The sequence below is a fragment of the Vicia villosa genome, unplaced genomic scaffold (genome assembly GCF_029867415.1).
Source record: "Vicia villosa cultivar HV-30 ecotype Madison, WI unplaced genomic scaffold, Vvil1.0 ctg.000081F_1_1, whole genome shotgun sequence".
Taxonomy (NCBI): domain Eukaryota; kingdom Viridiplantae; phylum Streptophyta; class Magnoliopsida; order Fabales; family Fabaceae; genus Vicia; species Vicia villosa.
In genome coordinates, this window is record NW_026705004.1 from 768,844 (window position 1) to 782,165 (window position 13,322).

General features: G+C 34.0%; 1 protein-coding gene across 1 annotated transcript; it reads left to right on the forward strand.

The window, feature by feature from the left end:
• The first annotated feature begins 8,473 nt into the window (after positions 1-8,473).
• On the forward strand, positions 8,474-11,264 carry LOC131623831 (probable sodium/metabolite cotransporter BASS3, chloroplastic). The gene is made up of 5 exons (XM_058894835.1): positions 8,474-9,177; positions 9,782-9,877; positions 9,976-10,282; positions 10,610-10,857; positions 10,968-11,264. Exons 1-5 carry the CDS (start codon positions 8,795-8,797, stop codon positions 11,206-11,208), a joined length of 1,275 nt encoding a protein of 424 aa, XP_058750818.1. The 5' UTR covers positions 8,474-8,794; the 3' UTR covers positions 11,209-11,264.
• The last annotated feature ends 2,058 nt before the right edge of the window (positions 11,265-13,322 follow it).

A 13,322-nucleotide genomic window follows, 5' to 3' on the forward strand; every position in this document is an offset into this window, starting at 1 on the left:
AAGTCACCCCATTTTAAAATAACAATATACAATTGTGACTCATTATAAACAACAATCCATACAAATAAAAGAGTGGTGTTGTCAATTAGAAAGTGTACGGTGTTGTCTATTATGCAACAAAGAGTGGTGTTATCCCAACAAAGCATGCAAATAAAAGCACAAACATGTCCACATTGCAGAAATATGCAGTTGTAACAATGAATGGTGGTTGCAGATTTCATTTTGAAGAGAACAAGTAAACATGTCCCACATTGTTTTCTTTTAAAAAAAGTTAGTGTTTATAAAGCTACTTCATGCAAATGGTTATGAATTAAAAAGTGGCTGTGTAGGTCAAAAGGGCTAAGCCAAAATGTTTTTTTTAAGTATTTTGAATAATTGATTTAAAAAAACATAATTAAAATTATTAATTAATTTGTTAGTTAATAAAAATACTAATTAATATATAATCCAGTCACGTAATAAAAAATAATTTTTTTATTCCAATCATCAATGTCAGACCAACCAAATCTCAAATGATGTAAAGTTTAAGAACTGAAAATTTGATTTTTAAAATAAAAGATTAAAAATTAAAAAATATAAGAAGACCAAAAATACATTTAAACCATCAATTTATTAAGGTTACAACATTCTCATCATCTTTCATTATTCTATAATCAAGTTCATCTTACAGTGTGTACATTTGATTGCTTCGGAAGAAAAAAAAATCATTGATGCTCTAACAAAAACACTAACTACATTATGTTACATGTGATCTTAACACATATCTATTTTTGAATACTTGATTATGTTAGTAAGATATTATTTGAAGACGAAAAATGATTCAAGAAATATATAATTAAATTTTAAAAAAGACAAAAAATCATTCTAAAAGTATATAATTAATTTCTATATGTTTGATTCCTTTAAAATAGAAGTGATTCTTGTCTCTATAATTAATTACTAGTAACATACCCGTGCGTCCGCACGGGTATAAAAAATTTATTGTAGCATTATATCAATAACACGAATAACATGAATAAAAGAAAAGAATAAACAAATTTGAAGAATTGAGTATTAATCAATAAGTTTAGGTGAAATAAATGGTCAAAATACTACATTAAAAGATTAGGTGAAATACAATGTCCAAACAACATATGACATTCAAAAAATTGAAGTGGAAGAACCTGCAAGGAAATAAAATAAAGTTAGGATTAACAAATAATAGAAAAGGTAATATAATGAATTTGAATTGGAAATTGTGTTGTGAATTCAATGCCAAGAACAAAGTATAATGCAAGAGAAGAATAAAGGACAAGGAAGAAGAGGAACACAAGAATTGGTTATAACTGCTATTCTTTCACTTTCTCTTAGAACAAGATTACAAGTTTACAAGAATAACAAATAACCTCTCTCACCCTAAATTAGGATTTGCAGCTTAGCAATGATGAGAGACTAGTATGCTATTTATAATAAAACCTAACATACTAACTAATGGGCTTTTTCAGCAAGGCCCATTACACAAGCCAACTTAATAAACAAGCTAACTTAACAAATTAGGGTTTAAACACTAAAACCTAATTTAACATGCTAACAACCCTAGCATCTTCGACATCTGCATGCTAGACCCATCTTCGACTACAGCATACACACTTCGACACCAGCATGTGAACAATCCTTCGACTTCATGCTTAACTCTGTCGAACTGTCGAACCAAGAAGCTACCCTTCGACAATACTAGAGTTCGATCCAATATCTCACAAATCTCCACCTTGGACCTAACTCTACAACGTCAAGGAACAAACTAGCTTTCTTCATGCAGCTTTATCAACTGCATACAGTGGAAAAACTTGCAACTCGGCAATGTCTTGGTGATCATATCAGCAGCATTGTCTTCAGTCGAAACCTTCAGCACTTGGACTTCTCCACGCTCGATTACTCCTCTGACGAAATGCAGCCTCACATCAATGTGCTTAGTTCGCTCATGATAGGCTGAATTCTTCGACAGGTGTATTGCACTTTGACTATCACATTTAACAGTGATACCTCGACCTTGAAGTTTTAGCTCCTTTGCAAAACCTTCAAGCCACAATGCTTCTTTCACAGCTTCAGTTAGGGCAATATACTCCGCTTCAGTGGTTGATAGAGCAACAACCTTCTGAAGTGTTGCTTTCCAACTAATTGCAGTGCCAAACATAGTGAAAACATATCCAGAAATAGATTTTCTGGAATCCATACAACCTGCATAATCAGAGTCGACATATCCTTCTATTACTGCTTTACTATCTTCACCCAAGGCTCCACCATAAATTAGAACTCTGTTCAGAGATCCATTTATGTACCTTAAAATCCACTTCAATGCTTGCCAGTGAGCCTTTCCAGGATTCGCCATGTACCTGCTTACAAGACTTACTGCGTATGCTATGTCGGGTCTAGTACAGACCATAGCATACATCAAAGAACCGACTATATTAGCATATGGGATGCTATTCATATAGGCTCTTTCGACATCAGTACTGGGACACTGATCAATACTCAGCTTGAATTGAGGGTTTGTTGGAGTCACAACTGGCTTCGAATTTGACATACCAAACTTTTCAAGAATCTTCCGTAGATATGCCTCTTGAGATAGGCATAACTTCGACTTCTTTCTATCTCTTCGAATGTCAATTCCAAGAATCCTGGAAGCAGCTCCCAGATCCTTCATATCGAACTCCTTATTGAGTTCAGCCTTCACCCTCGTCACATCTTCAACATTGTTGCTTGCTATGAGAATATCATCCACATAAAGCAACAAAATAACAAATGAATTACCAGGTCGAAATCTGAAGTAAACGCAGTGGTCGAACTGACTTCTAATGAAACTTATGCGTGCCATGAACTTGTCGAATCTCCTATTCCACTGTCGAGGAGATTGTTTCAGCCCATACAAAGATCTCTTTAACTTGCACACATAATCTTCTTTCCCCTTTTCGACATACCCTTCAGGTTGCCTCATCAGGATCGTTTCATCTAAATCACCATACAAGAACGCAGTCTTCACATCCATCTGTTCCAGTTCAAGATCGAACTGTGCCACCATGGCAAGCAACATTCGAATGGACCTATGCTTCACAACAGGAGAAAACACATCATTGAAGTCGACACCTTCTTTCTGAGTGAAACCCCTTGCAACTAACCTTGCCTTGTATCTTTTCGACGTCACTCCTTCAATTCCTTCCTTAACTTTGAAAATCCATTTACAGCTAACTAACCTTGCCCCAACAGGTTTCTTGATCAGTTCCCAAGTATGATTATCATGAAGAGATTTCATCTCATCATCCATGGCCTTCAGCCATTCAGTCTTATTTCGACTCCTCATAACTTCCTTATAGTCTCTAGGTTCTTCGTCTAGAACCTCACTTGCAGAGATTAAGGCATAAGCTATAAGATCTGCATATCCAAGTCTCTGAGGTGGCTTGATGACTCTTCTCGACCTATCTCTCGACAATAGGTAGTCATCGTCAGTTTCCTCAACTTCAGCATCTTCTGCTTCTTCTTCGACTTCATCTGGGATATGCAATTCAGCATCAACATGCTCCACCTCAACAGGAATTTCTACCTGTTCCAGCTCTTCGTCAGATGTTTCTGTACTTCGACCAACATCATCAGTTTTCTTAAAAGCCATTTCAGCTTCATTGAAAACTACATCTCGACTGGTGATACACCTCCTGTGACCTGGCTCTAGGCACCATAGCCTATAAGCTTTGACTCCTTCAGGGTATCCCATGAACATGCATTTCAGAGCTCTAGGTTCGACCTTGTCTTGCCTAATGTGAGCATAGGCTACGCAGCCAAATACTCTCAGTTTGTCGAGATCTGGTGGATGTCCCGACCAAACTTCTTCAGGTGTCTTCATATCTAACGCTGTCGAAGGACATCTGTTTATCAGATATGTTGCTGTCGAAACAGCCTCAGCCCAGAACACCTTTGTTAACCCCGCACTAGTCAACATGCATCTGACTCTCTCCAAAATAGTTCGATTAAACCTTTCAGCCAAACCATTTTGCTGTGGAGTACCTGCAGTAGTTCTATGCCTTGCAATACCAGAGGCAGCACAAAAACTGTCGAATGCCTCATTGCAAAATTCAAGGCCATTGTCGGTTCTCAACCTCTTGACCTTTCTGCCAGTCTGATTTTCAACCAGAGTCTTCCAACTTTTGAAATTCTCAAAAGTTTCATCCTTAGTCTTCTGGATGAATACCCATAATTTTCTGGAATAATCATCTACTATGGATAGAAAATACCTTGCTCCTGAATGTGATGGACACCTTGCAGGCCCCCAAAGATCAGCATGGATGTAATCAAGGGATCCATGTGTTCTTTGTTTGCCTTTGTTGAACTTCACTCTGCAAGATTTTCCAAGTACACAGGGTTCACAAAACTTCAGCTTTTCGACTTTGTCTCCACCAAGCAGATTTTGTTTCCCTAATTCGACCAGACCCCTTTCACTGACATGGCCCAATCTCATGTGCCAGATTTTTGTTTTCGACAAAGGTTTCGTGGATGCAACATTTGTCGAACCACTTACAACTTCAGCCTCAAGGGTATACAAGCCTTGTTTCTTCACGCCTCTCAAGACTTCCTTCGAACCCTTCATGACTCTTAGGATACTTTTCTCTCCTTGGAAAACATATCCTTTCTTGTCGAATTCACCAAGAGAAAGCAGATTTCTCTTCAAATCAGGAACATACCTGACTTCAGTCAACAACCTTATTGACTCATCATGGAGCTTGAATCTCACAGATCCAACACCTGCAATCTTGCAAGCCTTGTTGTTTCCCAGCAATACTGATCCACCATCTTGATCACATAATTCCTCGAACAAGTCTTTGTTTGGAGTCATGTGCCAAGTGCAACCTGAATCCATAATCCACTCCTTCTTAGAGTCACTGCTTGAAACCACAAGAACATCAGATGATTCGAAATCATCTTGAACAATGGCAGCGTTGCCATTATCCTTACCTCCATGATATTTCAAGCGTTCAGGGCACACCTTTCTTGTGTGACCCTCCTTCTTACAATGGTAGCATCGAATGCCAGATGCTTCGCCACTGTAAGTCTTCGACTGGCTTTTGCCTTTCTTCTTGTCGAACTTACCATCCTTTCGTAAGAGTTTTCCTTTAACGGCCAAACCTTCGCCAACAGTCGAAGGTTTATGCTCCTTTCGTTCATTCAAGTCCTTAGAGTACAAGGCTGATTGAACTTCTTCAAACGTCAGGGACTCCCTTCCATACAAGAGAGTTTCTTTGAAGTGAGCATGTGATCGAGGCAAAGAACACAATAGTAACAGCGCTTGATCTTCATCATCGATCTTCACATCAATATTTTCAAGATCAAGAATCAGCTTGTTGAACATATCCAACTGCTCAGCCAATACTTTGTCTTCAATCATCTTGAATGAATACAAAGCTTGCTTCAGGTAGAGTCGATTTACCAGCGATTTGGTCATATACAAACTTTCAAGTTTCACCCATAACCCTGATGCCGTCGTCTCCTTTGATACCTGCCGGAGAACCTTATCACCAAGGCTCAACAAAATTGCGCTGTGTGCTTTCTCGATCATATTTGTCTTCTCCGCTGCCGTCAATTCTGCATTCATGGCTGCCTCTCCCTTCAACGCTTCCAAACAACCCTGCTGAACCAGTAGGGCTTTCATCTTCAAGCGCCACAGACCGAAATCATTCACTCCGGTGAACTTTTCAATCTCATACTTTGTTGAAGGCATCTTCTCCACGCTCACCGCACCAATTTGTTGTGAATTCAATGCCAAGAACAAAGTATAATGCAAGAGAAGAATAAAGGACAAGGAAGAAGAGGAACACAAGAATTGGTTATAACTGCTATTCTTTCACTTTCTCTTAGAACAAGATTACAAGTTTACAAGAATAACAAATAACCTCTCTCACCCTAAATTAAGATTTGCAGCTTAGCAATGATGAGAGACTAGTATGCTATTTATAATAAAACCTAACATACTAACTAATGGGCTTTTTCAGCAAGGCCCATTACACAAGCCAACTTAATAAACAAGCTAACTTAACAAATTAGGGTTTAAACACTAAAACCTAATTTAACATGCTAACAACCCTAGCATCTTCGACATCTGCATGCTAGACCCATCTTCGACTACAGCATACACACTTCGACACCAGCATGTGAACAATCCTTCGACTTCATGCTTAACTCTGTCGAACTGTCGAACCAAGAAGCTACCCTTCGACAATACTAGAGTTCGATCCAATATCTCACAAATTGCATATAGATATTTAAGAATTGTATACCTTTTAGATGTTTTGAAAAACTTCTTTGAATACAACATTTATAGTGGTATCTAAACTTTGTTTCAGTTTATCATGACTTAAGATTTTCAATCCTTGCTTGCTTTTAACCCTAGAGAAAGCGACATAAAGTTGTCCATGACTAAAAACCTCATTTGGCAAGTACAATCTGACGAAGTCCAAAGATTTCCCTTGAGACTTGTTAATAGTCATGGAAAAAGAGACGATAATAGGAAATTGTCTTCGGACAAGCTTGAACGGCCATGGTGATTGAGAGGGTGATAGTGACATCCTTGGGATATAAATGATGTTTCCAATATTTTCCCCTGAAATAATTTGCGCTTCAATAACATGATTGGTCATTCTTGTAGCGGTTAGTCTTGTGTCATTACATAAGCCTTCTGATTGATCCAAATTTCTCAACAACATGATAGTTGTGCCAATTTTCAATTTGATAGAATGATTAGGCAGTCCATAAGTTTTCAAAGCACTCAAAAATTCAGGAGTTAAATGTTCAAAAGCATCAAACTCAGTCCCCTCAGAATTTTCAATTGAGTCGGAACTTAGATACTCCTTCTCGGTACCTAATAATTAAGATATATTATGTTCATAATCAAGTTCATCTTATACTGTGTGTACATTTGATTGCTTCGGAAGAAAAAAAATCATTGATGCTCTAACAAAAACACTAACTACATTATATTACATGTGATCTTAACACATATCTATTTTTGAATACTTAATTATGTTAGTAAGATATTATTTGAAGACGAAAAATGATTCAAGAAATATATAATTAATTTTTGAAAAAGACAAAAAAATCATTCTAAAAGTATATAATTAATTTCTATATGTTTGATTCTTTTAAAATAGAAGTGATTCTTGTCTCTATAATTAATTATATTTAAATTTATAATCTATAATTTTTTAATTTTAGAGTAATTTTTACATTAAAATTAAAATTTATTGTTCAATTTACCATATTTAAGAATAAATTACTCTATATATCTCACTCACTTTTAGTCACAAATAATTTTATAAAATCAATTCATCTTAAAAAGTAAAAAAACAAATAAAGATCAAATAATATTTTTTTTTATTACTAAAATTGTAGGGGTGTATAACATGGTCCACCAAATTTATAAAAATGGCAAATCAATTTAGCCATTCAATCAATCAATTATAATAACTTTAAATTACAAAATATAGAACAAGCATTGAAAGATTATGAGGGATCGAACCGTGGTTCTCCCTACCAAGTCCAACGTCAATTATCACTGGAGCAACTAACAATTGGTTAAATTTTAATCATATTTAATAGAGTTGTTTTTACTGTAGATGAAATTGATTAAAATTAAACAACTTGAACAAAAAAAAGAGACTAGAATATATTAAAACATTGGTGGCAAAAACAACAGGGTGACAGTCAGCGAGAGCAATCGTTCTGTGAGATCAAATTTTTCTAATTTATAATTTCTATTTTCTATATTTAAAATTTATTCTAACTTTATATTTTATTGGGAAAAAACTAGCTACATAAAACAATAAATAGATAACTATAACCATCAATTCAATTTATCAATTTGATGGTTTATAAAAACTAAAACATATAACCAAATCAAACCACCTCGATTTTTTAGATTTGATTTATTTATGAGTTGAAATAGATACTTCACATATTCCATTGTAAATTAAATTTAACTTAAAAAAATTAAACATATCAAAATCATTTCTTATATTTTGTGTGATTTGTACTCAGTCTTATATGGGCATTGCATTAGGACGAATTTGATTATTGTATATTACTTGTGAGGGACGGTGGTCGTTTGTTCGCTATCAATTGTGATCGGATTTTTTTCAATAATTTATTTTGTTTCAATTGCACGGTAGTAATACATTTCTTCGTCTGCTCTTGATGATGACATGTTGCAGTTTCAGCCGTGAATTTTAATCTTATTTAGCGGTGCCACTTCTTCTCTTCCACTCACCTTTCAACACACTATTACTTGTCTTGTATCATTTCTATCAACAAAAAACCTCCACGACTAACATAATAGGTATAATAAAATGGATTGCAATTACGCGTTTTCTTTTAAAAAAAGTAATATTAATTTATTCTTATAACTGAATTTAAATGAAAGATCTTTTATTTAAAAATTAACAATTAGTTGGTTTAGTAGTAATTAGCTGAACTTCAATCGAAAGAGAGATGGAATCACTTAAAATTGTTATCCATGTTTTTCTTTTATTTTTTGTTGCCAAATTTAAACAAAATCTAATTTATGATAACGCAATCTAGAATTAACCCAATATGTAACTAACACCCAACCGTGAACTCTTATTACTCTCACAACTCACCACTTTTATTTCTTCACATTCACACCTCATCATTTTTACATGCAAATCTCTTCATAAACCTTCAAACCTCTCTCTTCTAACTCGCCGGCGACGCCAAATTCTCATCGCCGGCGACACCATAGTTCACCATTTCTCTTCCAATGGCTTCAGTTTCTGTTTTCTCTCCTTTCCACAACATAAAACAAAACCGTAACCTTTCAACTTCACAACCCTTGTTACGTTCGCGCTCTTCCTTTTCCGTTCAAACGGTATCATCAAACAGTCGCGGTGGCGCTATGTCGGTTTTTGCTTGCTCTACTTCGAATTTTCATCGGAGAGATGGGTTTAGTGATAAGCAACGGAAATCTCCGTTTCTTAAATATGGTGTTGATGAAAATGTTGATGAAAGTGTTGTTGTTGGTGGTGGTGATGCTGGTGGTGATGCTGGTGAAAGAGATTGGTCTAAGATTTTGTCTGCATTGCTTCCTTTTGTTGTTGCGGTTACTGCTGTTGCTGCTCTTTCTCAACCTTCCACTTTTACTTGGTGGGGTTTCTTAATTGGTTTCTGTTTTCATTAAAATATTCAATGTAACTGACATTAACTATTTTCTTATTCCTATTATAAAACCCTTTTGTTGTTTTAGTTTATATATGTTTCTATTGATTGAACTAATGCTTGAAAGATGGTTTTTTTATTGAGACTATTGGGGAATGTTAATTAATTACTGAATGTTTAAATACTAGACTATGATGTGTTTGATTAATGGCTTGTAAGATAGTGTATTAGTATATTAGACCCTTTTTTGATATGGAAATTTGTTCACTGTGTTTATGGTGCATGCATCGGTGGCCGTTGAATTATGATTGAACGGTCCAAGTTCTCAACTTGATTTTTTGGACCGTTCAATTTTAATCCAACAGTTATCGATGTGCTGAATATGCGAGTGTGAATCCCTATTGAAGGGAATCCATATCCTTACTCTGATAGCTATCTGTCATTCAGGTCTTTATTATAAGAAAATTTACTTTTTAGATGCATTGAATAATCGATGTATATTTGCATGTTCTTTTTTGGTTAATAATTTGTAATTCTAAGCATATAGAAATGAAAAAAGCTGAAATTTCAACTTGTTTTTGACTGTTTTCAGGGTATCTAAAGAGTTATATGCTCCAGCTCTTGGTGGCATTATGTTGTCTATTGGGATAGGACTATCCATAGAGGATTTCGCTCTTGCATTCAAAAGGTTGGAATTTCATTTTCATTACTGTTTTCGGCCAAGTTTTTAAGAAGTGAATTGAAATTCGTTGAATATTCATTATTTTGATGATTTTGTTGTTGCAGGCCTTTACCACTTTCAATTGGATTTATTGCTCAATATGTGGTGAAACCTTTACTTGGTGTCTTGATTGCAAAGGCTTTTGGTTTGCCTGGGATGTTCTATGCAGGCTTTGTCCTCACTGCTTGTGTTTCGGGCGCTCAGTTATCTAGCTATGCAAACTTTATAAGCAAAGGGGATGTAGCCCTATGCATTGTTCTTACAAGCTATACCACTATTGCATCGGTTATTGTTACGCCTTTATTAACGGGTCTTCTAATTGGATCTGTAGTGCCGGTTGATGCAGTTGCCATGTCAAAGTCAATATTACAGGTAAGTAGAATCAATGTTGTGAAATAGTACTGTTATAGAGCTATCACATATCGGAATTTAAACAAATTGTCATTGTTTTGCGATACACTATTTAGTACAAAGTGTTGTAGCTATAGCTATAGCTATAGCGCTATTGCGTTTTTGAATTTAAACACATTGCTATTATTCTACAATATACTATTTAGCATAACTATATAGTGCAAAGTGTTGTCGCCATAGCACCATAGCTTAGTGAAATTCAAACAGACCATTATTTTCTACAATTTGCATTTGACAACACTAACCCGAATTTGATTATTGACAGCTTAATTTGTAAAAATTCGACAGGTTGTTCTTGCTCCAGTGACACTTGGTCTTCTTCTCAATACATATGCAAAGCCAGTTGTATCCATTCTTCGGCCTGTGATGCCGTTTGTTGCTATGATTTGCACTTCATTGTGCATTGGCAGCCCACTCGCCATAAACCGAAGTCAAATTTTGTCAGGCGATGGTCTTCGGTTGGTTTTTCCAGTATTAATATTTCATGCTGCTGCCTTCACCTTAGGATATTGGTTCTCAAATCTTCCACCCTTAAGGTATGCTCACTTTAGAAAGTATCGTGAAAAAGTTGCAGATTCCAGTAATTAGTTATATTTGTTCAAAATATCGTCTGACGTATCGCTATCACATAAATATACTGTCACAGGCAAGAAGAACGGGTGAACCGGACGATTTCATTATGCACTGGAATGCAGAGCTCGACCCTTGCAGGTCTTCTTGCAACACAATTTTTAGGGAGTAGTCAAGCAGTTCCTCCTGCATGTTCTGTTGTTGCTATGGCTATAATGGGTCTTTGTCTTGCTTCTTTTTGGGGAAAGGGTTATGAAATTAGAAATCTTCTGTCATCATTGCCTTCATTCAGAACAAATTCTGCTGTTAAGGCTTAATTTCTTGTTTCATTTTTTGATGGTATCGGTTCGAGGTTGAATCTTGATAAATTTAATGTAGGTAGGTAGGTAGGTATACAAGGAATTTCAAGTGTATAGGTTAGTCAGAAAGAGTTTTTGTTAGTAACACGGTATGAACATCCGAAAGGAAATGTAGGAAATGTTGCGTTGTGACGAGGTAGGTACGGAACCGGATGCACTTATACAAATTATCATAGAACTGGTATATCATTGATGATTGATTTACTGATTAACAAATCGCTCTCACAGGTTTCTGTGTTCGAGCTAGCTTGTTGATTTGTGTGATTTTTTATTCTATGAACCTATGATCTGCAAACCAAGCAAGGTTGTATTATAGGAAATGTGGTAGAAACACTTGTCTAGATGCAGGTCATGATGAAATTGAATATTACCTAACACACCATGAACTTTACTGATAAAGAAACGGGTTAATACCTATTTTGCCCCCTGCCATATAGGCGCCATATAGGCGTCATTTGAAAAAACCCCCTGCAAAAAAAAAGTTGCAAGAATTCCCCTAACATTTAAAGATTCTCTCATTTTAAACCTTCGTCAGATCCAGTCATCCAAAATGCTTACGTGGCATGTATTTTTTTATTTTTTAATTGTTTCTAATGACGTGGATGCCCAGGTGGCTTTTTATTTTAATTTATCATTATTTATAATGTCACGTATGCAATTTATATCATATTAATTTTTGGTTGATATATTAAAACCTTTTAAATAAGCAAAATATGTTGGAAGTGGGAGTTGAACTTCCATAGGAATTCATTGCGCCTAACCACTAGGGTGGACAAATTATTTTGTTAATCAATTACTTTGGATGATATATATTATTAACGTTGTTAAATTAATTTGAATGATATACAAGTAATACTGTATAAATACTATATAAGTATATATTGAACATAAACTATATAAGTATAAATGTTAACGTTAAATTAATTTACTATATATATACTATATATATACTATTGAACATAAACTAATTTACTATATATATACTATATATATACTATTGAACATAAACGTTAACGTTAAATTAATACTATATATATACTATATAAGTATTTTGTTATTCAAATACTTTGAATGATATATACTATATATATACTATTCAAATTAATTTATTTTACTGTTAATGTTATTAATTAATATTTGTTTATATTAATTTAATTTAGTTTATATTTTCTAATTAATATTAGTTTAATTTAATTTAACGTTTATGATTATTTAATTTAATTTATTTAATATTATTTTACTATTAACATTATATTTAAGTTAATTAATTTAATTTATATTAACGTTATATTTAAACAATTTATATTAATATTTATATTTAATTTAATTTAGTATTAACGTTATTAATTAATATTAAAAAAATAGCAACAGTAAAATGTAAACTAAAATAGTAATAATTATAACAAAAATATAACGTTATTGTTTAAATTAATATAAAATGTTTAAATTAAATTAATTAACTTAAATATAACGTTAATAGTAAAATAATGTTAAATTAAATTAAACTAATATTAATTAGAAAATATAAACTAAATTAAATTAATATAACAAGTATATAATTAGTTGTATATAATTATTAAATGCAAATAATAAGTTGAAAACTATAAGAATAATTAAATGTAAACATATTTCAGCTTTGAACTTGCAGCCTAGTGGTTAGGTGCTACATCTTGTAGTGGAAGGGAGTGGGTTCAATTCCTACCTCCAAAAAATTTTTAAAAAATCAAAAAAATACATGCCACGTAAGCATTTTGGATGACTGGATCTGACGAAGGTTTAAAATGAGAGAATCTTTAAATGTTAGGGGAATTCTTGCAACTTTTTTTTTGCAGGAGTTTTTCAAATGTCGCATATATGGCAGGGGGAAAATAGGTATTAACCCTAAAGAAACCATAGATTTTTCACACCATTGAGTAATCTAGATTTTCATAAACTCAACTACTAGCTCTTGGTGTACACACAAATGGTATAGTGCCGATGAAGAAAAAAATTTATTTATTTGAAGGTATTTGTCTAACATTTGTTTATTTATTTAAAGACATTTGTCTGACTTTTCTAATATGTGTTTACAA

Bases quoted from the DNA above. Each gene is read 5' to 3' on its own strand.
- LOC131623831 (XM_058894835.1), top strand. From the start codon at position 8,795: ATGGCTTCAGTTTCTGTTTTCTCTCCTTTCCACAACATAAAACAAAAC. The intron at 9,178-9,781 runs GTGGGGTTTCTT...GACTGTTTTCAG, and splicing joins CAACCTTCCACTTTTACTTG to GGTATCTAAAGAGTTATATG. The intron at 10,283-10,609 runs GTAAGTAGAATC...AAAATTCGACAG, and splicing joins TGTCAAAGTCAATATTACAG to GTTGTTCTTGCTCCAGTGAC.